The sequence below is a fragment of the Cyanistes caeruleus genome, chromosome 1 (assembly GCF_971803275.1).
Source record: "Cyanistes caeruleus chromosome 1, bCyaCae1.hap1.1, whole genome shotgun sequence".
Lineage (NCBI taxonomy): Eukaryota > Metazoa > Chordata > Aves > Passeriformes > Paridae > Cyanistes > Cyanistes caeruleus.
This window is the reverse complement of record NC_141701.1, coordinates 8,870,002-8,897,103: the sequence shown is the minus strand read 5'-3', so window position 1 is coordinate 8,897,103 and position 27,102 is coordinate 8,870,002. Positions and strand designations below refer to the sequence as shown.

Here is a 27,102-nt window from a genome sequence, read left to right as displayed (position 1 = left end):
TTTAAAACTAGGTCACCTACAGAAGAATTTCTGTACACACACAAATTTACTCCTTTGCTATATTTTTTGGTTTCTTATTCTTCTCAACAGGAAGCAGTGAATTCCAAACTTGAACTGCTTTTCTGAAGGACATGGATATTCCATGTATATAACTATATAGTTAAAATATATTGTGTCTATATCATATTCAGGCTTGGAGATGTTTTCTTTTTTAATCACTGCTATTTGTATCTGCAACTCACTGTTCCACAAGCCTTTGATGCATAAACTTCATGCATTGGTGACTATTTTATAGGTGAATGCTAGACTATATACACATATATAATGGTTTATATACAGCTTTTTTTTTTGTCCTTTACCCTGTCACTTCCCAAATTTCCCACTCCACCACAAGCCCTATCTCAACAATAAAAAATTCAAACCAGGTTTACAAATTTTACAAAATTTTACACCAACAAGCTTACTTGCATTAGTTTTATGCCTGTGGCACACATTACCATTCAACCCACAAAAGGAAGGAAATTAGAAATTACAATACTAAATACTATCCATTTTTGTACAGTTCTCCCAGGCTCACTCTGCTTTTGATACAACAGATTGTGCAGGGTCTGGCAGTCCAAGAGAGGTGGGGCTGGGGTCCCAGCCTGAGCAGGTACCCCCGAGAGGGACACACACAGAGTGCATTTATAACCACACCTATACAGACACACACAGCTGGCAACACAGGTGACAGGGACACACTGCACCAACAGCTTCATCCTTCTCACCCCCGTGGCTGAACAGTGCAGATGTCCACGCACATCTGTACACATCCCTCCAGCAGCTGGGCTCAGGAACTCTGTCTGCCCAACAGCTGCCCCTGATCCCAGTCTCACCAGTTGCATGCACCCAGATATTGGAGTCCTCGGGGCCACAGCCCCACAACCCAGCTGGTGATGCAGACCATCTCACACAGCTACAGCTGGCTGGGGTTCCCAGGTCCTCAGCAGCCCACTGAGAGACACCCCAGCCCACATGTGTCCCAGGCAGCTGCTTCTCCCGGCCCCAAGGTGCTCTGCTGTTGGCTCATCTGGGTGGGTTTCATGGCCACAAGGGCTGAGACTTTTCTGGAACAGCCCTGGGAAAGACCCAGCAGACAAGGCTTCCCTTCCTCTGAAATCCCTAATTCAGGCTCCCACCTGCCTTTGTGCCCCCAGGCTCCTTTGGCTGATCAGAAAGGCTTTTGATGGGCTGATAGCTCCTGGAATGGGAACAACTGGATGCAGGGAATTCTTTGGGCTCCCCCCTACACTGTTGTCCCTCTGAGCTTCTCTGTGAGTGTGCAGATGAGCTTTTAGCACATATTACACCATAACTTTGCTATCTCAACGGCCCGCTGCAACTCGATGCAGAGTTATGCTGAACACAATTTTCAGGAAGGGTATTTTCCTGGTAGAATGAATTGAGTGGCCATCATGGAGAGAGTGGAGTGCTTATTGATTGAATGTAATTGAGAGTAATGTGATGCTTCTGTAACTCTCTGTGAACCTTCTGGAAACCTGACAACCTTTAACTGTCCACCAGCTTCAGCAACCATCAAATCAGGCCATTTTTCCTGTATCACAGGTCTGTGTCAATATTGTTTATATAGTACTCAAAAGTAAAAAAAAAAATTCTGAGAGGTCTGAAAATTCATTGCATTTTTTTAAAAAATACAGCAGGGGAAGGGCTGGCCATGAGAATCTCTGAGCAGTCTCACTGGGTCAAAAGTAAGGTCTCTCAAACCCTCCTTGCCTGCAGTCTTGCTGCAGGGCAAACTAAGACCAATTTTAATTTAGCTTGGTGAATGATAACATTTTAAGCTAAGTGCATGCCTTTATGAAGCAAAAACACTTAGCAATATTTGATGGATTGCTAATTGAAAAAAAAACCAACAAAAAAAAATCTCACAAACCGAGGCCTTTTATTTCAATTTTAAGAAAAGGCTGATCCTGCATTAAGTTAGCATTTCAGTGCAGGTTACGGAATTGTCACATCATATATGATTTTAATAACCTGATCAGGTCAACTGTATGAACAAAGATTAATTAGCCTGAACAAAGATTAATTTGCTTTAAAGTGGAACAAATCCATTTTTAATGCTATCAGATGGAAATCCCATCACACTCTATCAGAGACTTTGAGATCCAGGATTGATTTTTGACTCCCAAATTCATTATTTTAGCCTAACTGTTCCTTCAAAACAGGAAAAAAAAGGCATTTCTTGTTTGCATGGTGGAATACAGTGAATAGACCCATAAAATTTGGAATTAGCTCTGAGCTTGCTAATACACTTATACTGCTTAGATCTTAAGAGGTTACCTGCAATAATGCTATGTCAGCTGCCTCTGTATTGTACCATAGACATAGTGCAGATAGACAAAAAATGTTTAAAAAAGATCTAAATCAAGTAAGCCACTGATGGACAATGATATTTCTTTGTACAAAGCCATGACCAGTCTGCATTGTATCTCCATCCTTCTTGATTATATGGTTCCATAGAGAAATTTCCTTGGTATCTTTACCTGATGTAGACATGGGAAAATGCCACATCATGATAGAAGATATGATAGAAGAGCAGAGTAAAAATAGACATGGGAAAAATACAAGAAGTGCTTCCATTAGAACCTGTAACTCTCCCACCCTGCATCTGAAAATACTTCTTTAAAACCCATTTTATCAGAGAAAGAAAACAAAAGGAAGATGTTCAAATCCATCAACCAAAGCAGAATTTAGTCAAGGTTGCTAATAGAACTCAGGTGAGTCCTCATTAGAGCTCTTCATAAATTTCCTCACAAGAAGATCTGACCATTACTGAAAAAGGAGGAAGGAACACTAAAAAAAAAGCAACAAACACACAGACTTATACTAAAAGCTGTTTGACTCAATTTTATAAAGGATGACAAAAGTTAATGAATCAGCACACTGCAGTGTCTGCTGTGACTACAGGCAGCCAGGACAGAGTCAGCTGCTGGCCAGTCGTGCTCCAGCAGCATCTTATTTGCAGAGAATAGAAATATTAATGCACAGATCACTGGTCTGAGCAGAGAATGTATGGGAACAGGTTTGAGGTGATGTGTGCATGGTGTACACCCATGGTTCCTAAGCTCACAGGTCATCACACTTCCAGCACAAATCTACGTGACACATTTTAGGACACACAGAGAGGGAAAGGACAGGGACTAAAGGAGGTAGGGCTGTGTGGGGACACTGCTGACTCTCAGCTCTAAAGGGTATAAGAAGCCATGCTAAAATCCATCACTATGTGACCAACTCAGGAATAACCCATAAGGCATGGAGAAGACTCAGTTGCCCATATTTCTGTCTCCCATGTCACTGTAGTTAATGAGGGACAGACCACCTGCATGGTTAAAAGCACCTGGGTGGTTAAAAGCTGAACAAACCACGTAGATACACATGGCTTTAGGGACCTTCTCTGTGCTTTAACTAGACACATAAAATTTTATCTTTGGTTGGGGGTTTTCTTGTGACATTTTGAGTCCCAAAGTAAAAATTTATATTCCTCTGGAATGGCCATGCACTGCTGCTCACTGTACTTGGGAACCTGTGTGACAGCCTGATGTGATCTACATGGCACAGAGGGTCTTGTACCAATGTACAGTGAAGGTTTTTGGCCAACATATGATGGTAAAGGATCACAGCATACTTTATATATACTGAAAACCTGTAGGTGAGAAGTGTTGGTACAACTGGTTCCTGAAACAATGCTAGTGGCAAAACAGTGATCATTCTGATCTCATGGTCATTTCTATAATAAATCCTACTGAGTGAGGCATAAATGAAGACCAGTAACAACTGAAGAGATAATGTTCTTTAAAATGCCTGTCTTTACGAGCAACCTTATCAGTTGTCTCTCTGTAGTCTGACATTGACTGAGTCCCCTTCTTCCTGTATATACCAGTATTTAAGCAAAGTCTAATTTTGTGAGGCATATACTGGGAGTCCACAGGCCTTTCTGCAATTGTTTGCAATTTTTCCAGCCTTGCCCATGCCCAGCTCACATTTCCAGCTAGATCCAAAGTGATGTCCTAGACTACTTCAATGGCTAGGGAGAGGCAACAGCACAGGCAGCCTCAGTATCCAGTGGAAGACCGTGACACACTAGAGGCAGAGTGGCTTTACAGCCTGGATGCTATCCAGCATTGCATAAAGATCAAAGCTTTGAATGTGGCTTACAAGGCAATTAAGGACAGAGAGCAGAACTCTGATAGCCTTCCAGGAATCTGCCCATGTAACACCAGCACAGACCCAATGGCCAGGTACCAAGAAACAAGTGACTCCTACCCTGAATGAGTGTTCCTGTGAACAAATGCATTACAAGCATTTTACAGGCAGGGTTGGGCACAAAGGGCTAATCTCACAGTCAGCAACCATCCTTAGCCCCTGAGGACACCAATTTACACAGGACCACAAAGGAGACAGGAAAATATCACACTAATTTTAAAAAGTGATTGCTATTGCCTGCTGAGTATTTTTCATTCTCACTCCTGGACTCCACCAGGAGTGTGATTTTTAGAATTCTGTTTTCCTTCAGCACAAGTTGCAAATTCTGTCCACCCAGAGGTCAGCTCTCAGAAATGCAGACCATGAAAAACTGCCCACTGGGATATGTTTGTGAGTCAAGTGCTCTGTTGATCCACCCGAAAGTGTACGCTGCATTTCAATCTTATATGGAAATAATCTAGAAAATCAGTGCATGGAGCAAGTATTATTACTACAGCTTTTGTTCAGCACAGCTCTCATCAAGGCTGTAAAGGAAAATTCAGTAAAATATTTACTGATGTATTCCAATCTACAGAATCTCCTCTAAAACCAAAGCACAATCCAAGACATATGGCTGCAATATGAAAGGCAGAAGTGACACATTGCACAGCACTGTTTCTGAGGCAAAAGCAGAAGTACATCTCAAGAGGTCTATAATATTCATTGGAAAACAATATTCATAGCATGGTGAATGTTCCATATGCCCCTAAGAAATATCAAATGATACACAGAAAGCGGTTTAGTGAGGCTGTAACATGACACAGCAGAGCTGCTTGCATCCAAAACAGGGAGCTGCTCCCTCCCAGCCATGCAGAGCATCAGGAGGTACCACTCTGGTGAGCAGCAACTTCTGCCTCAAGGTTTTCCTTTAACCCTATCAAACGCCAATGTTTGCTCTTTCTTTCTTTGCATGGATTTCAGACCCTTTCACTAATGTCAGAACTACCTGCTAAATGCTAATTTCATTACCCACCTGGATTTACCAGATCTCACTCCTTAGAATTCTCTCCTTACTGTACTTCACCCTTAAGATACTGCCAGTAGGGAACCTTACTTCTGCTTTACAGCTTCATGCCCCCTCTCCAGCAATGCAGTGGAACATAGCACCTGTGGGCAAACAGCCAGTTCTCTGAGAGAAAACACTGACAGACTTAAAGGCACTCTGCAAAGAACCAGTGAGCAATTCAATTAAAATGTCCAGCTTCAGTACCTTTCAAAATTAGAAAAAGATGGGATTGATGTCCCAAACCCACAGGGTTACTATTTTGTATGGTGTCCATGGTAATGGGTGTTAGTGACTTTTTTTTTCATGCAAGGCCAAATGCTTCAAAAATCGTCCACTTCAGGGTATTTCCCAGCATCTGGAAAGTTTAGGGCTTTAAAAGGGAAAGAGAAAAGTTCGGTGAGATAATGGAAATCTTCACGGAGGGAAGAATTTCTGGAGGGGAGGAAGTTTCTGGCATGAAAGAAGAAGGGCAGAGAAACTGAAGAGGGGGCAATAGCAGCTTAATGTCAGATATGGAGCCAAAATAGACCAAGGAAATGGCAGGAAAAGGACAGATGATGACAGAACAGAGCTGTGCCACAACCAAGCTGCCTGTGCAGATGGATAGAGCAGGGCAGAGGTGCTGCTGCATGTCTTCCAGACTGAGACTGTGCAGACACCATTTGAATACAAGCACCAGCAGCAATTTTAAATATACCTTCCTACTATAATAAGAGTAAAAACAACAAGGAAGTTTTATTCTATTGACTGTCACCTCACAATTGCAATATCTGACATTTAAAGTAGTTCTTTTATGGCCTAACTCAATCGCCCACAAGAAAAAAAAAAAATGGAAAAATAAACAAACTGATGTCTGGGTTTCCCACCATAATATCTTTCTTTTCCCAGGTGTTTGATCCTTCTCCCAGACCTTTCCTGAACCTTTCCAGTTTTTGGATGGGTTTTCTGAACAGTAAGTTATTTTAATAACCACATACTGGTGCCAAGTGCAGCAATAATGTCACCTCTCTACTCCTACTCTGTGTTTCCATGTGCATGTGCTTTGCAAAGACTGCATTAGTCTTTTCAGCATCAACAGCACATCATGAGCTCATGCTCAGCTGATTATGAAATCCTCTCTCCCCCCCTCCAAGTCTCAGTGAGTCACCAACTGGCAATATAAAATCTCCCATCCAGTTTGATTTCCAATTTCCAATTTATGGCTTGTATATTCATGACAAAGCTGAAGACATGCTTCGTGACAAGATTAAACATCAAATTTTGTGAGGAGCAGAAATAGTGAAATCTCTTTTCCAGCATCTCTGTCTTGTCATGCTCTGATGTCTGAAGGAAAATAACCACTAAGACTTTTTCCATTGTGGATGGGTCCACACAGTCACCCTCCCCTGTCCAACTGAGCATTTTAACAGGAAAGGTTTAATGTGATGTCTCTCTGTGTCAAGCTTGAAGTAAGATAGAGGCTTTAGGAATAAGTGAGGAAAGGGAAAAGGCAATTGGAAATGGCAAGGAAAATGGAAGGCAGATGAGCAATGCAGCCATGTAGACCTTAGGAGACAAGATTAAATATCAGATATGGTTTTGTGCTAAAAGAATATAAAAAATGTCTTCATCTAAATTGCTCCTTGCTGGCTTTATGGTGGAACAGGGTCCTGGGCCATGGGCAGAGCTAGGGAGGCACTGAGATAGTCAAGCCAGGGCCAGGAGGGGCTGTGGGTGCCTGTGGGCTACAGCAGAGCAGGGATGGGTATACATACATGAAATATCAACAAAGAAATGGGGAGAGGGGCTGGGGCTCCTTGTTTTCCTAAATGTTTTGATAATAGTGCAAGGAAATGCTGCCCTGTACTGCTGGGCCACAAGTGGACTTCTGCTGTTCTGAAGGCAGTGTGGTAGGAGTCACACGTGGCACTCTGTATCCAGTGTCCCATCCTCTAAGTCTTTACTTTAGTTCCCACCAGCATTTATCCCAGTGCTCCTCTGAGCTTGAGGAAATGGGCCTTTGATGGGCTCATTGCTCCTGGGAGCTGCCAGGGCTGGGGGTTATATGGGCTTGTCCTCCTGTGCTTTTCGTGCGTGCAGATGTGCTTTTAGTCTATATTAATCAACACCTGGGGCTTGCTGTGCCTCTGTCACCTCCTGTCAGCTCTGCTCCCCCTCCCAACAGCCTCAGCTGCAATGTGTTGCTCAAGGTGCCACACACTCCTCTGAGCCCCTCTTACACCATGGAATAAGTCATCCTTCAGCAGTCAAGAACATCATTCAGTGACTCCCATGTACCCAGCCCCATCCTCATGGCCTCTTTTATCTTCCCCCATTCCCACTCCTTGGACAGAAGCACCTCCACTTTTCTAACTATCCTGATGCTGCACATTCATTGCTGCTCAGAGAGAGCTCATTCCTTACACAACAACCTTCACTGTCTTGTAGCAAACCCACTAAACCAAAGCTTGCAACAAAACTACACCAAGGTAAGAACTGGAGAATTCAAATGAATGCAATGGCAACATTTTCATTAAAAAAAAAAATAATAAAAAGAAATTAATTATCCTTTTTTCCTTTGTTTTCTTATTTTGTTTCCTTTGTTTTTCTTCAAGCCTTTTTCTTCCTTCAGTCTCTTCTGTTTTCCTTCCAGAAAATGGTAACAAAGGAAAATCTAGGGAGGAAAAAAACCATCATAGCAAATACTCTAAAATATCCTACTGAACAGTCTGCCTATAAAGACTCCTCAAGTGGGAGGCAGCCTCCTGGGGACTAAATGAAGCAGATGGATTGACCTTGAACAGCAGCCAAACGCCCACACAGCCACTCGCTCACTCCCCCGGCAGTGGCATAGGGAAGAGAATGGGAAGAACAAAGTGAGAATCATAGAACCATTAAGGTTGGAAAAGAACTCTAAGATAATTGAGTCCAACCATTAACCCAGCACCATTCTGTTCATCACTAACTCGTGCCCCCCATGCCACATCCACATGTGTTTTTGAACACTTTGAGGAATGGTGATTCCACCACTTCCTTGTGCAGCCTGTTCAATGCCTGACCACTCTTTCTGTAAAGAATTCTTTCTAATATCCAATCTAAACATCCCCTGGCACACCTTGAGGCCTTTCCAAGTCTTTTTACTTGTTGTCTGGGAGAAAAGACCAACCCCCACCTGGCTACAGCCTCCTTTCAGGCAGTTGTAGAGAGTGGTAAGGTCTTCCCTAAGCCTTCTTTTCTCCAGGTTGAACACCTCCAGCTCCCTCAGCTGCTTCTCAGACTTGTGCTCCAGACCCTTCCCCAGCTCCACTGCCCTTCTCTGGATACATTCCACCCCTCTATGTTGCAGCGAGGGCCCAAAACTAAGTGTAGGATTCAAGATACATCCTCACCAGTGCTGAGCAGAGGGACAATTTCATTCCCTAGTCCTGCTGGCTGCACTGTTTCTACAAGCCTGGATGCCATTGTTCTTCTTGGCACACTGCTGGCTCGTGTTCAGTCGCTGTCAACCAGCACCTCCAGAAATTTTTGCAAATCTAGATGAGGATAGTTTAGTAAGTGAAGGAAAGCAAAAACCCCTAAACCAAACAACCCAACCCAAAATAACCCCAAGAAATTCAAAGGCAAGCGCTCAGTACTTCCCATCAGCAGACCTATACCCCTCCATCTAGCAGCAATGGTCACCTTGGAAGAAAAATGTCCCACTTTTCTTCTTCTGCCCCAGGTATTCTTGCTGAGGCCAGTGTTTTATGGCATGGAACATCCCTTTGGCCAGTTTAGGCCAACTGCCCTAGTTCTGCCCCTCCCAGTCTCTTGCCCAATCCTTGCCTACTTTCTGGGGAAGATGAATGGAAAAAAAAGCAAAAGTGAGTGCTGACACTGTGGAAGGGTTATTCAGCAACAGACACCACACTGCTGTGTAATCAACATCATCATCAATCATGATCCTCCTCCTTGTCCAGTGACATACACAGATGTCATTCCATTAGCCTGTGGGACATCCCCCAAACATCCATACAAGTCCAATGAATTCATTTGGTCCATAACTTGTGCTCCACCCTGTAGCTTTCCACATCAGATGGTTTTGCACAACACAACAGGAAGCATTGGTAAACAGATCATATTGCATTTCACTTTCTGCTATTTATTACATTGTTGGGCTTGAGCCACCTCTTCAGATGATGCTCTGAAATCTCTGCCTCCTGGATCAGTGGTGATTTCTTTCAGCATTCAAAGGCACTGGGAGTTCCTCATCTGAGCCCACTGTGTGATCAATCCTACCCCCTTATTCCATGTAGCTTCAGTTGCATTATCTGTAGAGCTGGGCCACAAGTGGACGTTGTAGAGGTTGTTGTAGAGGTGCCCCTTGCTGTGAACATCTAGTACACCTCAGACCCTTGATACCCTCAGCTTGAGAACCCCGGAGGTCAACCTTGGCTCTTTCCAGGTGTTTTCTGCCAGAGGCTCCAGGTGAGCACAGAGCATGCTTCTCACAGCTGGTACTCTCTGGACAAGTCCAAGGGCTACCATACAAACTGTCCTCTCTGTCCTGCTGCTGTTTAGTGACCCTGTCTGGACACCAGGTGCCCACCAAAGCCACTCTGTCACTGTCCTTCCCAACTGGACAGGGGAGAGTAAATATAACAAAAGGCTTCTGGGGCAGGAGGAGAGGGCACTCCTAAGGATCACTCCTGAGATCACTTACCAGTTACCATCAGAAGCAAAACTCTGTCACTGATGGTCTGAGCATTGGCCAGTGGTGGATCTTAGACCCAGTTGGCTTTGACCCTGGTGGACATGGCAGAAGCTTCTGACAGCTTCTCAAAGAAGCCCCCCACTACCAAAGTCTTGCCACACAAACTCAATAGACTTTAAAAAGTTCTTAAAGGTCACTAAACGGAAAGGACTCACAAGCTATGATCCAGAATCTGCAGTTTCCAGAAATACACTATGGCTAGGAAAGCCTTTTTATTAATTGGTGGAAACTTGACATTTATTTTACAGATCACGTCCATGGGGATGTGATGATGCTGATCTTGCCATCACCAGCTTGGGAACATCTGTCCTGGAGAAGAAGGAAAGACTCCATGAGATTTTTCACTGAGCACTGAGATGGCAGCAGTGCAGGGGTCAATGCCAGACTTGGCTCATGGTCATTTATCATAGATCTCTCAGGCAGAACAGAACACTGTGATAAGCAGCACAGCAAGCAGCAACAGAACAGTCATCACACCACTGGGTGTCACAGGGACAGCCGTGGGCTGGTCGCACCAGCTGCCAAGCACCCACCCAGTTGCTCCCTCACCCTGCTCTCAGCAGCATGGGGGGAGGCTGGGATGAATAAAAGCAAGAAAAAAAACAAACCACCAGATGCAGAGACAGGCCACTGTGAGGCTGCTGCCTGGCTGGGGCTGTCCTACGGCCACCAGCCACAGCTGTGGCACCTCCAGGACCACCTCAGTGATTGCCCTGAGTCTTCTCCCTCTCACATAATCACAGTGTCACAGAACTGGTCAGCTTGGAAGGGACAGCAGTGGGCCATCTGGTTCAACATCCCTGCTTAAGCAGGGTCATTCTAGAACACATTGCACAGGATTGTGTCCACTTGAATTAGTGGAGAGACTCCACACCCTCTTAAGGCAGTATTTCAGTGCACAGTCACTGCACACTAAAGTTCTTCCTATTCAGCTGAAACTTCCAGTGTATCAGGTTCTGCCCATTCCCTCTTGTCCTAGTACTGGGCACCACCGAGCAGAGCCTGGTCCATCCTCTCGACACCCTCCCTTCAGACAGCCCTGGCTGAGGTCCCCTCTCAGCTGCCTCTTCTGGGGCTGAACCCCCCCAGCCTTTCCCAATACGAGAAATGCTTCAGCCCCTTAATTAAACACCTTCCTTTCCCTCCACGGGACAACTCCCTCCGCTCTGTTTCACACACAGCCGGAGGCTGGCTGTGTGTGCCGGCGGCGGGGACGGCGGTGAGGCCATGGCGTGTCAGTGTCACCGTGTCAGTGTCACCGTGCCGGTGTCCCCAGCCCGGTGTCCCCGCTCAGGCTGCGTCAGTATCTCCGTGTCAGTGTCCCCGCTCAGGCTGTGGCTGTGTCCCTAACGCTGTCCCCACTAGGGCTGTGTTGGTGTGGCTGTGTCAAGCTGTGTCTCCAGCCTGGTGTCCCCGGACCGGTGTCCCCATGTCGGTGTCCCTGTGCCGGTGTCCCCAGCCCGCTGCCCCTGTGCCGGTGTCCCCATGTCGGTGTCGCTATCGCTGTCCCCAGTCCGGTATCCCCGTGCCCCTGTCCCCATGTCGGTGTCCCCATGTCGGTGTCCCCGTGCCGATGTCCCCGTGTCCGTGTCCCCGTGCCGCCGTTCCCATCCCGGGGCCGCCGCTCTTTGTCTCGCTCGCCCCCGCCCCTGCGCAGTCACGTGCCGGGGGCGGGGCGCGTCGCGCGGCGGTGACGCGCGCGGGGCGCGGGCAGGATGGGGCGGTGAGGGGCGGCCGTGCCGGACAGCCCGCGGCAGCCGCGCCGGGCCCCGAGCGAGCCGAGCGGGCGGTAAGGGCCGGCAGCGCGGGGGCGGCGAGGAGGGAATGCGGAGGGAGCGCGGGCGACGGGGCTCCGGCGCCCTTCGCACGGCGATCGGGCCTGGCGGGGCGGCGCCCGCGGCTCTGCTCGCGCCGGGCCCCGCCCGCAGCCGGGGGTCCGGCGGGGCCTCCCCCGGGTGTGCCGAGCGCCGAGTCCCCGCCGGGCCGCGGCCCTCTCGCTCCGAGCCCGGCTGGGCTGCGCCCTTTATGTCTCCGCGCTCCCGGCGCTTCCAGGGGATCCCCGCTGGAGAACGGGGGCCGGGTGTCGCTCCCCCCGCACTGCGGGGCAGGGAGGCTCCGACCCCGCATCCCGGCACTCCCGCTCGCCCAGTGGGCTTGGGGTGGTAGCGGGGAGCGCCGCAGAAAGTCTCGGTGATAGCGACAGTAGTTGCACGGAGAGGGTTTTTTGTTTTGCTTTTTTTTTTTTCTTTAATAGTGACTGAGCTACAAAATAAAATTAGAAGCCAGTTGTGACTGAAACTCAGTGCTATGAGTGCGACTCCAGAGTGTATAGGACTCAAGATGGGTTTTTGTTTATTTTTTGTTCGTGCTAATTTCATCTTACTTGTCCTTTAGGCCATGTTTATCTGTTCTTGATAAGGTAAGTTTTTATTGGTTTGCCTTTTCTACACCCGAGGAAAGCACACATGTTGGCTGTAGGTAAATTAAAATTTTGCTTAAAAAGAATGTGAAGGAATTACAGTCTAGTACAGTTCCAGAGATGAGCACTATAGTTTTTTCCTTATTATTTTTTACTGTTAAGGTTGACAACAGATTTTTTTCGAAGGGAAAGAAATATGAATAAAACTATGTATGAATGTTTTTTGATGCCTTTTTTTGGGCCCTGACTGTATTTCTGTAAGCTAAGCAGTTAACAACAGAGTCAGGATCAAAATTTTGCATCTTTTCACCCTCTGGAATATGTTTGCTGTCAGTGACACATTTTAAACAACATAATGTGTTTTAATGAAACTTTTTTCCTTCCTTCAAAGGTGGTGAAAAAGACAATATCAAGATGAGTAAAAAGCCTCCAAATCGTCCTGGAATCACATTTGAGATTGGTGCTCGTTTGGAGGCACTGGACTATTTACAAAAATGGTACGGAAGACTTTGTGTAGTATTTGCTGTGAGCATAATTTTTTTTGTGTAGTTTGTGTGCTTTGATTATTAAAATCAGTGCACCACATGTTGACAGTTTCAACATACGAACTTTATGAATTTCCACCAAAGTCCTCTAAAACTGTTAGCTTTTAGGAAAATATTCTCCCTTCAGAAACTGAGCTGAACTTTTCTATGGGTTTGTGTTTATTTGCTTTTACTGGCTTGTGCAGCTGTAATAAGCAAAGAGCTTTTCTGGAGTAGTGTGGAATTCAGTGTTATGGCTGAGGTGATCGGTGTGTCAATGAGGCAAACTTCATGATCAAAGACTTCTTTTGTTTTCATTTGAAGGCATGCAAGGGGAGTTGTTTTGTATTCAGCTGTCACACTTGACAGGTTCACAAAACTGATTTAAAAAAAAAAACAACAACACATCCTGGTTTGGAGTTCATGGGATAGGTAAGGTACAGTTGTGTTTGTGTTAAACAGCTGGAGGAATGAAGTGCTTAAAAGTGTGACTCTGCAATCACCCAGGCATATTGTGAATTCAAAGACTATGAAATGGAAATTGTGGGCACAGGGACTATGCTGCACAGCATGTGTATTGTGAAAGGAGCTGTTCTGGTGAAATAAATTGTTAGTAAAAATTTTACTAAAGCAAGTGGGCTAATTTGTTGATGTGTACTGACCATGCTAGTTGGGTTTGAAAACTCCCTGGTTTTGTTAAAGTAGGTGGCAGAAGTAGTTAATACTTCTACCTAGAAATTTTTTCTTTGCTGCTGTCTGTTTTATTAGGGCTAGGAAATGTAGAGGTGTGTACCTGCTTTTCTGTTGCATTCCTGGAGACCTCAGCATGTTCCTGTAAATATCTGGTCCTGTTAACTCCAAATGATGTGAGAGAGAAGTCTGTGTAGTGTTGACATGTTTGTTCCATTATTTATGTGCTCTGTATAAAAAGTTGGGTCAAACTTTTTATTTGTAGAGTTTTGATTTTAATTATAGGAAGAGTGTTTTCTTAATGAATTGACTCTAAAGGACTTATAGAACTGTTCTTGTTCTTACCTGTTGCTGTAGACTGGGTTTTCAGCATACTGATTTTGTAACTGAATGGCAGACTAAGGAAAACATCCAAAATAGAACAATAAAACTTTTTATAGCATCTTCTATGAATAGAGATAGTTGGTTAATGTAATCAGGTAACAAAAATTAATATGTAAAAATAGTTTAATTATATCAAAAGAATCACCTTGAATGTCCAGTGTATAGTTTGTGTCAGACCTACCCACTCTTCTCTCTTGGAAGGGTTGCATGTCAGTGCTGGAGTTCTTGTCTAGGTTTGGATTCTCAGGCATGGCCATGTCACAAGCTCTACAGCTGAGTTGCTGGGTGTTTTCAGAAAGAATAGAATTTATCCTGAACTTGGAATTGATTTATCATCTGTATCACCAGGAAAACCCAGGTCAAGTTTAAATGCATGTAAACCTTTGTGGTGCCATATACAGAAGAAAGTTAATATCAAAATTTAGCAGTTGCAGCAACAATGAAAACAGGACTGTATTTCAAATGAACTTGTAATACAGAATGAACTAATAATACAAAACCAAATACCTTGTGACAGAAAATCTACTGTTGTGCTATTATTAGGGTGTCAGGGGTTGCAATGATAGTCTATGGGATTTTTTTTAGTTGGCTTTCTGTTGCATAAGGAGGTGGTGGATGTTTTTAAAATTCTTTCTATATATAATCTATATGCATTCTTCTCATTTGCATGCAGAAATACATACTTCAAAGAAAATAAACTTGCTGAACTTACATGAAATCTCTTTATTATTTTTTAACAAAAGCCAAATGGAAGAGCATTGGTATTGCTTAGCTCAGTCTTTCTGCAAGTGACAAACTGAGAACACTTACTGAAAAATAGCCTTTAAAAGGATTTTAATTTTTTTTCTCCATTTTCCTGAAAGCTTGCTGTCATCTAATAATCATGACTAGTTAAATAATCAAGAAAGGCTTCTAGAAGATGTAAGAAAAAATACAGTAAAGTATGTTTTTGTTTATGAGGTACTTTTGCGGGCCTTAAATTTTCAACTGTGTAGTATTTGCTGCAATTGAATTCCATGTTTCATTTATGTTCTTTAAACTTTGGAGAAGTCATCTGTGTTCCTTGTCTACTTATTGCTTTAAAGCCCTGTGGTTTTAAATGAAGTTTTTGCAGACAGTGTTTGGATCACTGGTGTCATTTGTCATGTACCATGACAGAGTAGACTGTAGCCTGGTCAAACTGGTCAGGAGAGACAGGCTGTCAATGGGCTTGTTTGTTTTTGTTTTATTGTGGAGGTAACTGCAATTGCTGCTTTATCAAGCGCAGCAGTTACGCTGTTGCAGGGGGTTGTCTTGCATAAAGAATTTGTACCACTTGTTCTGTTGAAATTTGCTAAAGCAAACCATAAACTGCAGCTCTAATCAAAACTGATGTCATCATATGTCAGCAGATAATAGATGGGGTTCAAAATTGTAAAAGAGAAAATTATTAAGTATGTGAAATGATCAGGGGCTTGAGTGTATGACCTATGAAGAGAGAGTGAAGAAATTTCTTCTTTAGCTTGGAGAAGGCTTCAGAGATCCCACTGTCAGCCTTCCAATACCTACAGGGTATTATACATCAACAAGACTTAGTCAAACAGGCACAAACTGAGATGAGAGATTCAGACTAAGTTCAGAGAGAATCAATCTTTTTCCTCTTGGGACAGTCAAGCAGTGGATCAGGTTGCCTGAAGAGTTTGTGGGGTCTCCAGCATGGGAGTTTTTCAAGACTGGGATGGATAAAACACTGGAAAACCTGGCCTGTTGCCATAGCTGACCCTACTTTGAGTGGGAGGTTGGACTAGAGGCTTTCTGAGGTTGCTTTCAGTTTGAATTCCCCTGTGATCTCTTTGAAAAACTGATACATGTGCATACACTCTCTTCTGCCTCTTGCTGACACATCAGATGAGGAAGCAGTAGAGCTGCACATACCTGCAAGTGCTTGTCTGGGTGTAAGACAGTTCTTGAGCTGTCAGCTCCCACAAGTAGGACACTGTCCCTGCAAAGCTGATGTATTTAAAGATGCATCTCTTCCTTTTTTGATGCTTTTGTATTTTTTTTGTTTTTTTTTTTTTTGGTTCTAGCTCTTGGTTGTCCTGTAAGCAGCAGACACTGATTTGAAAAAAACTACTGTTTTTCTGAGACCGCAGTCTTTATTAATTTGCTCGAACTAAAGTCTTAAGTTAGGTAATGAAGCACAGATAGATGGCTCTTGTTTCCCAAATGGAAACAGCCCTCTAAAATAGGTTACTTTTCAGAACAATGTTACTTCCTCTTAGTATATTTAATTATCTGGATGGATTTTCCCACCCCTCCCCACCCAATATGTAGGAAGCCTTTTCCCTGAAAGACTTTGAGAAATCTTACTTAGTACAAAATCTTACTTAGTCCAGTCCTTGGTTTGGATTTCAGTTGACCGGGTTACCTGGCAGGTGTTTGAAAGGGAGGTGAGGACCTGCTTTGTATTTAATGCAATATATGTATAAGAAATGTGGGAGGACCTAGAAATAAGTGTTTGCAGATTTTGCAGACACTAGAACACTATTTGTGAAAGTCAGTACAGAGGGTATTTGGTTTTACATACTCTATGAGGTAGAAGGAAACACTTTCTAAACCAGTGTTGCAAAGGCAAGAAGTATGAGTGTGTTTGTAGAATTTGTAGGTGCAAACTTGGGCAAATTTACTAATGTTTTTGTGTTCTTTTTTACAGTTTGAAATGCCTATTTTCCCATTTCACAGGGCAGTTCACACTTTTTGGTCACTTATTTTTTTTCACATCATGCCTTTAACCTTTCAAAAGTGCTGTCTGTGGCTATTGATGTGTGTTGAGTGCATTGGAAAAAATATTTAGTGTGTGTGTTTTGTTTTTTTTTACACTGTCAAGAAGTGAAGTGGGAAGTTCTCAATTATTTTTTATTGTATAAATATTAGAACTCTGTTGTTGCCTGACCAGGGCTTTATAGTATAAATTTTAAAGCCATATAGAATTGTAGGGTTTTCCAAAAAAAGTGCATAATTCCAATGAGTTGGAATCACCAAGATTGGAACCTGAGAATGGAGGGCATGCAATGTGTAAACTGGGCAGATAAATTCAGCTAACAGCAGTTCTCTTGTTCTCTCTTTGAAAAACAGCCCCCCTGAAATTTGGATGTAACTTCATTTGTGATTACTACATATTCTTTCCAGCACCATTTTGAAAAAGCACACCCAAAATTTGCAGAATATTGATTCTTCCCATAAAAGAAACTCCTTGATTATTGAATTTCAATGTGCTGGTCTGTTTGAGGTGTTTTGTTTTGTTTTGTTTTTTGTGAAATGTGAAGACTTTCCCCTCAAGTTTTAGAGTGTGTTTTTCTGGTTTGTGCTGATGAAGTGTTGTCAAATCTGGTTCTATCTCAGTTTCATTGTGATGACATAGTGTGGCTTACCTGCTGGGGGAATAAACCTGACTGGAAAGTGGTCTTGGCCTTAGATATTATTATTCTTTGGTACTGTAAAGAACAATATTTGTATCCCATTTTGCAGTATTTCTTCAAATGCCTTGAACTTCTAACTCTGTGATAGAGGGAACTTCCACATAAAATTTCTCAAGTGTGTGAGATGTAATAATCTTCATATTAATCTTTTTAGTTCATGGAATTGATTCTTTTCAGTAAAGATACAAAATTACCAAAAAGATCTTTCTGTGCAGGGGATAATTTGTAGGAGTAAGTTCTGCAATGCCTATGTTCTGCTCTCATCCACTGTGGGATCAGAGTTGTGAAATATTACTGTTTGTACATATTTGTGGCACAATGTGTGGCTAAATTTAGTAGATATTGAGGATAATAGTTTGTTGCTAAATACAGAATTGTGTTTGGGTTGCCTAATAACTCATTGCATATGCCTGGGCAGTTCCATCTCTAAGGACATATCATAGACTTTTAGAAAGATTTTGATAGTAGAAATTATATTTAGCAAAGAGAAATTAGTCTAGAGATACCTTGAGCTTCATGTCTTATCTAAAGTGATCTCTAATGAGAATTAATATTTTGCACATCTTCTTTCATTAACTGATGCTAACTTTTTCTCTTGATTTTGTATATATATATATATATATATTAATGTCTTGATTCTTGGCCTGCTGAATCATCTTTATAATTTTAAATATTTGTCTCTAAACTGTGCTCTTCATTTTGCATTCCTCTCTTATGTGGTTTGCTCCGTCCAGGTCAGTGCTGTGTTCTCCCAGTTTATCCCTTCTGTTGTCTCTCACACAGTGCTTGGAACGGTGTCTTTATTGCTGCTACCCACAGAAAGCTCCTGGCCATAAGAAGGGAACTGCTGTAGGGATGTGCCATAATGGTTGGAGATGTGTAGTAAAAGAATTCTCTTTCAGCTGGCTGGCCCTGAATTTTGTAAAACAACCATAGATTTGCATCACTGGTGTCTGGCATGTGATAAACCTAAAACTTCTACCTGTACTGGGAAAGGGCATCACCATTCTTGGCTTCCATTTCACTGCTGCAGCACAAGCTCTCATTTCTGATTGCTGCAAAATGAACATTCTCCCCTGTTGCTTTTCTGGTGTTTTTCCTTCTCTTCCTCTGTTAAATACCTTGTATCATCCTTTTACTTGTAACTCCATAGGTTACATTGTTTCTCACACACTTGCCGTAGTAACAGTAACTTTACTTTTTCCTCTGCTTTTCCTGCTTTTTCTGATGCTTAGTGTCAAGTTCTAAGTCTGAAACCGAACACTCTGGGAGATGAAAAAAATTAGAAATTTTCATAAAAAATTTCTAAGTGTAGCTGCATATGGACTTAAAAAGAAAGTATAACCAGAAGCAGGGCTTAAGAAAACCATCTCATAGCTGACTTATTTTCTTGAAGCCTTGCTCAAAGTTAAACCAGAATGTTGCTGCTGGGATACGGGTTTGACCTATAAGTTTTACATTCTGTTTTAATGCAGTAGATCATCAACTTCACCATTCTTATTAGATTGTTTTTGTCAGTCTACTTTAGAGGGGGAAGAGAGGCTGATCTTATTTCTTTGAAAGACTTGAAAAAGTATCTTGAAAAAGATTTGTTTAGTGGAGTGGCAAAATAAAGTTTTCTGTTTTAGACTAAGACTTTGTGGGCTGGCTTTTTTTGGAAGTTCAGCAAGAAAAAACTGGGGTCTTAAAGAATGGGTGTAAAAATATTTAGCATTTCTGAAATGTATAAACTAGAGAAATGCAACAAAAGCTTGGATTGTCTCTGAATTCTGATGTGACAGTGAAATGTGCCTGCAGTAGTAACCTAGAAAATCAGAGAGATTTTCTTAATCAGCAGCTCTTGAGATATTTAAATGTTGGGAAGCTGTATATATCACTGCAGTTGAAGAAGTAGGACAGGAGAAAAGAAGGAGCAAATTGAGAGAGACATCTTTTGTTTTAATGTGCAGGTCCAGTTACTAAGAAAGAAGGAAAGACTGTACTTCCTGATAACTTTATTTTAGTCAGAACACAGTGTTAGAGATTCCTTTAAGAGCACAATCAATATTTTAGAGAGATTATATTTAAAATTGATCATGTTGACAGGTTCCCTATATATACATCAGTTGCTTTTCTGGCTGAAGAATTTGCAGTAGGACTGGAAATTGGTAACCCCAGCTCTGCTTTTTTACTACTGGTCCACAGTAGAATTTGGTTTGAAAAACAAGTTGTGAAAGTTAAAGGTGGATGTCCTTTTCCTGTGGTCTTTCTTTTCTGTACACATGTTGCTAACTTTAGAGCAGCCCTAATATAAATACTGGTAAAAAAAAATAAAAATTAGTGATATAATTAACTTCCTTTTTTTTTTTTCTTTTTTTTTTTTTTCCTTAGGCGATTCTGAGCACTTTTGAATCTATTTCAGTACTTCTGTGAAGGGCAGAAGGAGTTGAATTCTGCCTGATTCCAATTTTCACTGTTGTGTATAGATTCTTGAACTAAATGTTATCCAACCAATTCAGTTACTTAGCCTTTTTCAGACCTGGAGATTTTTCGGTACAAAGTGTTAGTACAACTTTCTGGAAGTTTGTAGGCACTATTATATCTAAACCAAGAAAGAAACCTTTGAGACTTAGCGGTTCATGTTTAATACTCCAGGTATCCATCTCGAATTGAGAAGATAGATTATGAAGAGGGGAAGATGTTGGTGCATTTTGAACGCTGGAGCCATCGCTACGATGAGTGGATTTACTGGGACAGCAACAGGTTGCGACCTTTGGAGCGACCAGCATTAAGGAAAGAGGGGCTGAAAGATGATGAAGAATTTGTTGTAAGTGGCACATGTATTTTGTCTTAGACTTTTGTAAACTGCTTTACTTTTTTCCTACATTAAATCTCTCTAACACATAATTCTTAATATTTTTGTAAAAAATTGAAATTATTTAAGTATTAATTACTAAATTTGTTTCAAATAGGATTTTAAACCTGGAGAAGAAGTCTTAGCTCGTTGGACAGACTGTCGGTATTACCCTGCAAAGATTGAAGCAATTAATAAAGAGGGTATGTATTGCAGTGGTCCATTGGTAAGATCTGATTGAAAATGCTGTGGTGTGGATTTAGTCTGCTTAAAAAAGTAATATGACTATAAAGTTTTCCTCTCTGCTCCAATATTAAGTGAAAATGTTTTTGTATATCAAGTTTAGTAAAAAGTTTGGTTTTTATCTTTATCAAATTTGAAAACTGAAATTTCTCCTAGAAGACAAAATGCTTTTTTACTGTTTTTACTGTTTCGCTGATCAGAAGCTCCTGTGCACAGCCTTAGGACTGTTTTGTACTATTGTTGATTTGAGTTAATGTTATATTTAAATTTTCATAATTAATTCTCTTTATTGAAGAAAAAAAATGGAAATAGGAAGATAAAAGAACACAGATTAAATACTTCACGGTGGTGATATTCCTAATGAACATAAGAAGTTGAGATTTTTACTGTAGTTTAGAGCAAATGAGGATTTGGGTGTAAGTTGAACTGTTTCCCTAGTGTGACATCTTAAATATTATGTAACTATTTCAGTGAGTTATGAACAGAAGTGACTCAATAGCTTAAACATACCTGAAATTGTCCAGCTGGACAAAGAGTAACAGTATTAAAGCAGGGTTTCATTGGTGTCATTATGTATGTTTTTTTGTTCCTCACTTGATCCTGAATAGTGGTAACACCTGGGTACTCTTGTCATACAAAATAACATGCAAAACATAAAGCTTTCATAGTAACAAGGTGTGTTTGTTTCTTAACTACTCATAGTGATTCCATCAATTATTTCTAGGAACATTCACAGTGCAATTCTATGATGGTGTCATTCGGTGTCTTAAAAGGATGCATATCAAGTCTATGCCAGAGGATGCAAAAGGGCAGGTAAGAATACTTAAAGCAGTTGCTTTGTTAGGTTTTGTGTAGTTGTTTGGGTTTTCATTGTTTTGTTTGGTTTTTTTGTTTGTTTTTAATATCTTGAAACAGTAGAAGTGTCTAGTAGCACAACTAGATTTTGATTAGATTTTATTCTAGGCCCTGCACTGCCTTGCTTCACCAGTTTATGGATGATGCCTCAGAGTGTGCTGCTCCAGTGGCTTTGCCTCACTGAAATGTCTGGCTGTTGGACACTCCATTGCCAACTAATCTGTTCACAAAGCCTTGTCTTACTTTGTCTGCAAAACCAGGGGCATCCAATGACTTTTCCCTCTGGTGTCCTTTCAGGAAAAAAGCTTTAGCTTGTCAGCAGCCTGTGCTGCTGATTTTCTTTTTTTTTTTTATTTTATTTATTTATTCCCCACCCTCTGCCTGTCTTTTGTTTGCTATTGTGAGAGCTTTTTGCCCAAGTGTTCTTATAAACATGACTTTGGGCTTTTCCACTCTATATCAGAGCTTTAGGGCAATCAGACAGATAAGTATTTCTTGCCTCTTATAATGTCCAGTTGCTGTTAAAGAAGAGATGCTGAGTAGAAGTTGAGGGAGACTATGAAGTAGAGGACATGATTTAGTCACTGGGCCAATCTTTACTTGTGAAAGGGAAACATCATTGAAAATTCTTACATGCTTTCAGTGCAAGTGCCATTGCATTTATCTTGCATGGTAACTGTGTTTTCATATTTAATGAGAAATTATTCCACTGAAACTGTTTGAGACAAAATCCATGAAAACTGGTCTTTATTTGCTCTTAGTTTTCTTCAGAGTACTCCTAACTTTGCAGACTTCAAATACTTCATAATTACCATTGTAGCCATCCGTATTGTGACCAGGGCAGATGGATAATTGAATTGGCTTGAAAGCATCCCCACATCCTGGCTTCCAGGGTAAAGGTAGCTGTATGGTAGGGTTGATCCTCTATGCAAGGGACACTGGAACTCAGTGCAGACATCACTGCATTATTTAAAAGATGTTTCCTGAAGGAGATTAAACTGAAATCTATAGTCACACTAACCCTGGCTTCTTGCTGCGGACTTACAGTAACTCCGTTGAACCAGTGTGTAGTACGGGTAATGTGATTGTGACCGAAAAGAAATAAATCTTCCGTGACAGTGGAAAGTGCTCCCTAATTCTGTCCTGTGCTTTTTTAGGGAGCAATGTTGTATCTAATCTTGAGTTACTACTCTTAGGCCACAGGCAATTTCAGCTTAAAAAAAAAATAGTAAATCCATTACTTCACAGCCATTATGTTGTCCAAACTTGTTTGGTGGCAGTCCAGCTCATCTGTTATTTCTAATTTTTCTCAGTAGTTGAGAGTTATGGTGCCACTTATGCATCTTGGGGGTTGAATGTAGGCTGCTTCAGTGAAATCTTGAGAAGGAGTTAGGGGCACAAATTTACACTTTCTGATGGATTTAGAATTTTTAAGTTGTCTGGATACAAGAACACCTCCAACTGTGCATTCTGTAATGCTTATTGATAATAGCTGTAGCATTTAGTCCTGCAAAAGTAGAAGTAAGCATGAAAGTCTGTGTAGCTTTCAAAGGCAGAGATATAATTTTTCTTGCAACTTATTTTGCATATAATGCAATGGAAAATGTTTTTCTAAGTGTTTTTGTGTTATTTCGGAATAAAAACACGAAATAAGATTTGGTTGAAAATCAGTTATCTGAGACTGAGCTTTGTTTAAGCCTCAGACTCCCATGGATGGTTTTGTTCTTTTGCATTATTTATTTTATAAGAAAATATTTACTAAAATTTGTGTAAAGCTTACAAAAATGCCAAGACTGTAAAATGATTTTAAAAATTAAATAGAGTTGTCAGATGCAACACTTAATGCTTCATTTAAACCTGTAACTTGTATTTTGTGCATTTCCAAAGTAAAAAATACATTTCTGGGGATAAGTGTAAGCTGAAGTTACTTCAAGTTTTAGTACATCAATAAATTTAACAAATTTTAAGATCTTTTTGAAAGGTGTGTGCTAAGCATGCAGAATTTGAATTACCTGGAGAGAGATAGAGATTAATTAATGCTTTGATTTGAGCTTAGTGTGACTCGAAGGAAGAGACTGTAAATGCTATGGCACTCCAACTATTTCTGAGTTGCAGCAGAAGTGTGTTTTAATAAGACTCAGTTGTGAGAGTAGAAGGGCAAAATTTTTAAGAGTGGAAAATATTTGTGTGTCTCAGTTGCAATGAGTCTTGAGACTCAGCTGGGGTTCAGATAAATACAAATTAATCAAAATTGCACAGATCTTTGACTAATGTAGTACAGAGAGGGAAAAAAGGGATATTGAGACTGCCCTTGTGAGAGCACATATGAAATATTTGGATAACTTACTTTTTCTGTTTCATGTTTTTTGTTTTATCTTCGATGTAATCAGGCGCGCGAGAGGGAGCAGATAGCGCCGGAGCTGAGATTAGTGACGGAAATCGAACCAAAAGAAGTGAGTTTTGAGGAGGGATTTGAAGGAGAGGGAGGGGACTTGGCACACAGGAAGAGGAAGCTGAGGAAAAAGCGTGGATTTGCGAATGGGCCAGAGGAAAAAAGAAGATGTGACAGGAGACAATGTGAGCCAAGATGTAGGTGGGGCAGACTGTATAGAATTGAAAGGTGAGGGTAAGGAATCCAGGCTTGATGTGGAATCAGCCAGTCAATAGATTCATATTTTATGTATGTGTATGTATGAACGTGTGGGAGTTGGAAGTTATGGTGTGACAGAAGAGGAAAAAGCAGCTGAATCTTTAGTCCTATGGAGAAGCAAAAAGGTGGTGGTTGTAGGCAGGTGAAGGGAGAGCGATGTATGTGTGAATTCTGCTATTGACGCAAGGGTTGGATTTTGGAAATTATTCTGGTTTTGCCTTCCCACTGTTGCAGGATTATAGTTACACAAGGAATATTTTAAAATACAACTTTTTTAGCCAATTGATGTGTAGGGCTGTTGAGTAATTTCTGCTGATGTATTTTTTGATCGTGTAATTTCCTGTGTTTTGATTTAGTGAATCTAATTAGCATAATGACAGTTTTCCTCAGTAGTCATAAAGTAATGCTTTGTTTTCTAACTGCTGTGGGCCATTACTATTCTCCTGTCAATTTTCTCAGCTTACTTGAAAGATGAATTTTAGTAAGAAAGAAAAAGATGGAAATACACATTTTGGATGTATTTTATTTTTATTTTTTTTTGTTATATATGTAAATGAGAAGCTCACTGAAGTGAGATACTGAGGGAAGTGGGAAATCAGGCTGGATGATGCAGAGTAAGTGGTTCAGAGTTACACAACTGCTTCCAATAGGGAGACAATATCAGGAAATTAAAGAAAAGTAGGGAAAACTTCTCTTAGGATTTTGCTTTTCTCCATTAATTTCTGATGTGTTCATATTTGGGCCCTTGGCTTTGTATGATCTGGGAATTTGTCCTACTATTAAAATTTGTATCTAGTTTTTGTGATATCTATAATATTTAGTGTCCTGCTATTACAGTTGATAGAATAGATATACTATTAGCCTGAGGCAGATTTCAGAATTTATTGTGCTTTAGGATCCCACTATTATTCTTCGATTGTTTTGTTAATCTTTTGGTAAAAATTCTGAAAAAGACACAAATGTGTCTTTTTGAAGGCAGAATTCCTGTGCTCTACAAAAGAAATATAGTCACCTTAGAATCTTAGAATTCTCATATGTCAAGACCTGTGCTGCTGAGCAGTCACTCAACAGGAATTCAAGGTTAAAAAGCAGGCATAACTGTTACTTTAGTGCCTGTATGTTTAGTTCAGAGCCAAAACAAAAATGGACCCATAGTTTCTGAACAATTTAGAATCACAAAATTGTTTTAAGTTGGAAGGAACCTCTTAATATAATCTTGTCCATCCTAAGTGGTCAAGGTTCTCTTCATTGAGCTTAAATTTACGTGTCAATCTAGGAAAAAAAGTATAACTGTCACCATAATGAATGTGTCTCTTTGGCTTCTAAATGTTCAACCTTTGTTTCATTGTTATGTGTCTTTCTACTGTAAGCTCCATGTTGTAAGAACAGTATCTGAACAGTGGAATAAAATACAAAGAAAATCAGAAAACACCTTTCCATGTTGCACTTAGACGAGGCTACTTGGTTCATCATTGTCTTTTGAACCTTGACATCTTCTGAAAGTTTTTGATCCCAGGGTGCTTAGTTTGATTGAAAATTAGGGTGCTCTTTAGAACATATTTTCATGCAGGCTGCATTACTTCCCCTTCCCACTTTTATCATAACATCTAATCTCCAGCCATGTTACTGATCCTCTTCATCCCTTGGCCAGGGTACAGGGTAAGACTCCTACTCTCAAGTCTCCTAATTCCTCACCACCACAAATAGCTCAATCCTTTTTATGTCCTGCTGGATGGCTAGGGCTCTGGATGGACTGGAATAGGTATGCTCGTTTTGGCTGGCCAAGAGAGAGTTATGTGTGCTTTTGACTGACAATGCAGCTGGCAGTTAGACACACTCGTTTGTGCTGGCATGTCACCAAGTGGCCTCAGTAGTTGCCTGTTGTGTGAGCATTGCCAAAGTGCTTCCAAATTTTGCTGCGGTGTAATGTGTGTGTGTCTGCATCTTGCATTGAAAATGTGGACATGTAACACTTTATCTTAGAGGAATCAAAACTGTTGTTGTTTCTAAATATGTAAGTTGGTACAAAGAAGAAACATAATCCATATAAAGTAATGATTTAAAAGTATTGAACTATGGAAAAGGAAAAGCATAATGCAAGGAGAATTAACACTGTGTTATGATTTCCTCATATGTCAAGGCAAAGAAACCCTCAGCAGAACAGAAACTTGAAAGACTTATATCTAACGAGTGGGGAAAAGGTTGCATTGGAACAAGATCTGTAAAATCAAGCTACTTTAGATATCTCGTGTGATGACATAACAGCAAGGAGATATTCCAGAGAAAAACAGTCTGTGCAGTTGGGGAAAAAAAAATACTATTTGTAAAGCACTCATGGGTAACTAGACAAAAAGTGTTTTTCATATTTTTTTTTTGTGTGTGTGGTAGTACTTGTAATTCAGAGCACTCAGCTGCTTAATTCCGACTTGTTGATCATTTCTGCTGCCTTCTATATTGCACACAACTTCTCCACAGAAGAGTCCTGTACCTCAATGTTATAGAAAATTCAAAAAAATACTTTAGTCAAAAGGATCAAGTTACAATTTTTGCAGTCAGATTGATCCCTGGTATTCAGGATCAAGACTCCTGTCAGGAGTCTCATGTCAGGACTCCCAACATAAGACAGGAGTCTCATCGCTCTGAACTAACGGAAGGAGCTTGGCTCTGCCTAGGAAGCTCTTTCCATTGGCTTGTAGGGAAGCTTGACTTGGTCTGAATACCAAAACATAGATTAGATTGGGATGTATTCACCCCTTGAATATTTCTGTATGGTACAAATAAGCAATTACACAAAATGACACTCAATTACCTTAAATATAGATAGTGAAATTCAGTCATATTATAGAGTACTTTATTTGAGTTAGTGGGTGAAACCTGTAATATGTCATACAAAATGAGTAAGAGTCTGTAGTTGCTCTATAAACAAAGGTGTAATGAGACAGGAGTTATCCCTGGCTTATCAATTTAGTTCAGGAGGAATTCCATGCAGCTGGACACGGCTTTGAG

At 41.2% G+C, this 27,102-nt stretch overlaps 1 protein-coding gene and 1 long non-coding RNA gene across 10 annotated transcripts in view; one reads left to right on the top strand and one right to left on the bottom strand.

Moving 5' to 3' along the window:
- Positions 1–5,934: 5,934 nt before the first annotated feature.
- On the bottom strand, positions 5,935–11,638 carry LOC147655288 (uncharacterized). Of its 2 annotated transcripts, XR_015283684.1 has the most exons (4): positions 11,173–11,624; positions 10,196–10,349; positions 8,677–8,820; positions 5,935–7,961 (listed from the first exon to the last, which is right to left on the bottom strand). It is a non-coding gene; the product is annotated as an uncharacterized LOC147655288 (long non-coding RNA). The 2 variants fall into 2 exon arrangements; XR_015283685.1 differs by lacking the exons at positions 5,935–7,961; positions 8,677–8,820 and having other exon boundaries at positions 9,112–10,349; positions 11,173–11,638.
- An 81-nt stretch (positions 11,639–11,719) lies between these two features.
- PHF20L1 (PHD finger protein 20 like 1) overlaps positions 11,720–27,102 on the top strand; it is a 57,050-nt gene continuing 41,667 nt past the window's right edge. For 2 of the 8 annotated variants that reach the window (XM_086878533.1, XM_086878495.1), the window contains exons 1-6: positions 11,720–11,829; positions 12,851–12,956; positions 20,150–20,321; positions 20,467–20,551; positions 21,316–21,404; positions 23,837–23,899. In XM_086878533.1, coding sequence (XP_086734659.1) covers positions 12,874–12,956; positions 20,150–20,321; positions 20,467–20,551; positions 21,316–21,404; positions 23,837–23,899 — 492 coding nt within the window. In that variant the 5' untranslated portion in view covers positions 11,720–11,829; positions 12,851–12,873. Of the gene's footprint in view, positions 11,830–11,932; positions 12,460–12,850; positions 12,957–20,149; positions 20,322–20,466; positions 20,552–21,315; positions 21,405–23,836; positions 23,900–27,102 lie in introns of those variants that run through there. The other 6 variants (XM_086878539.1, XM_086878504.1, XM_086878543.1 and 3 more) reach the window with 4 other exon arrangements.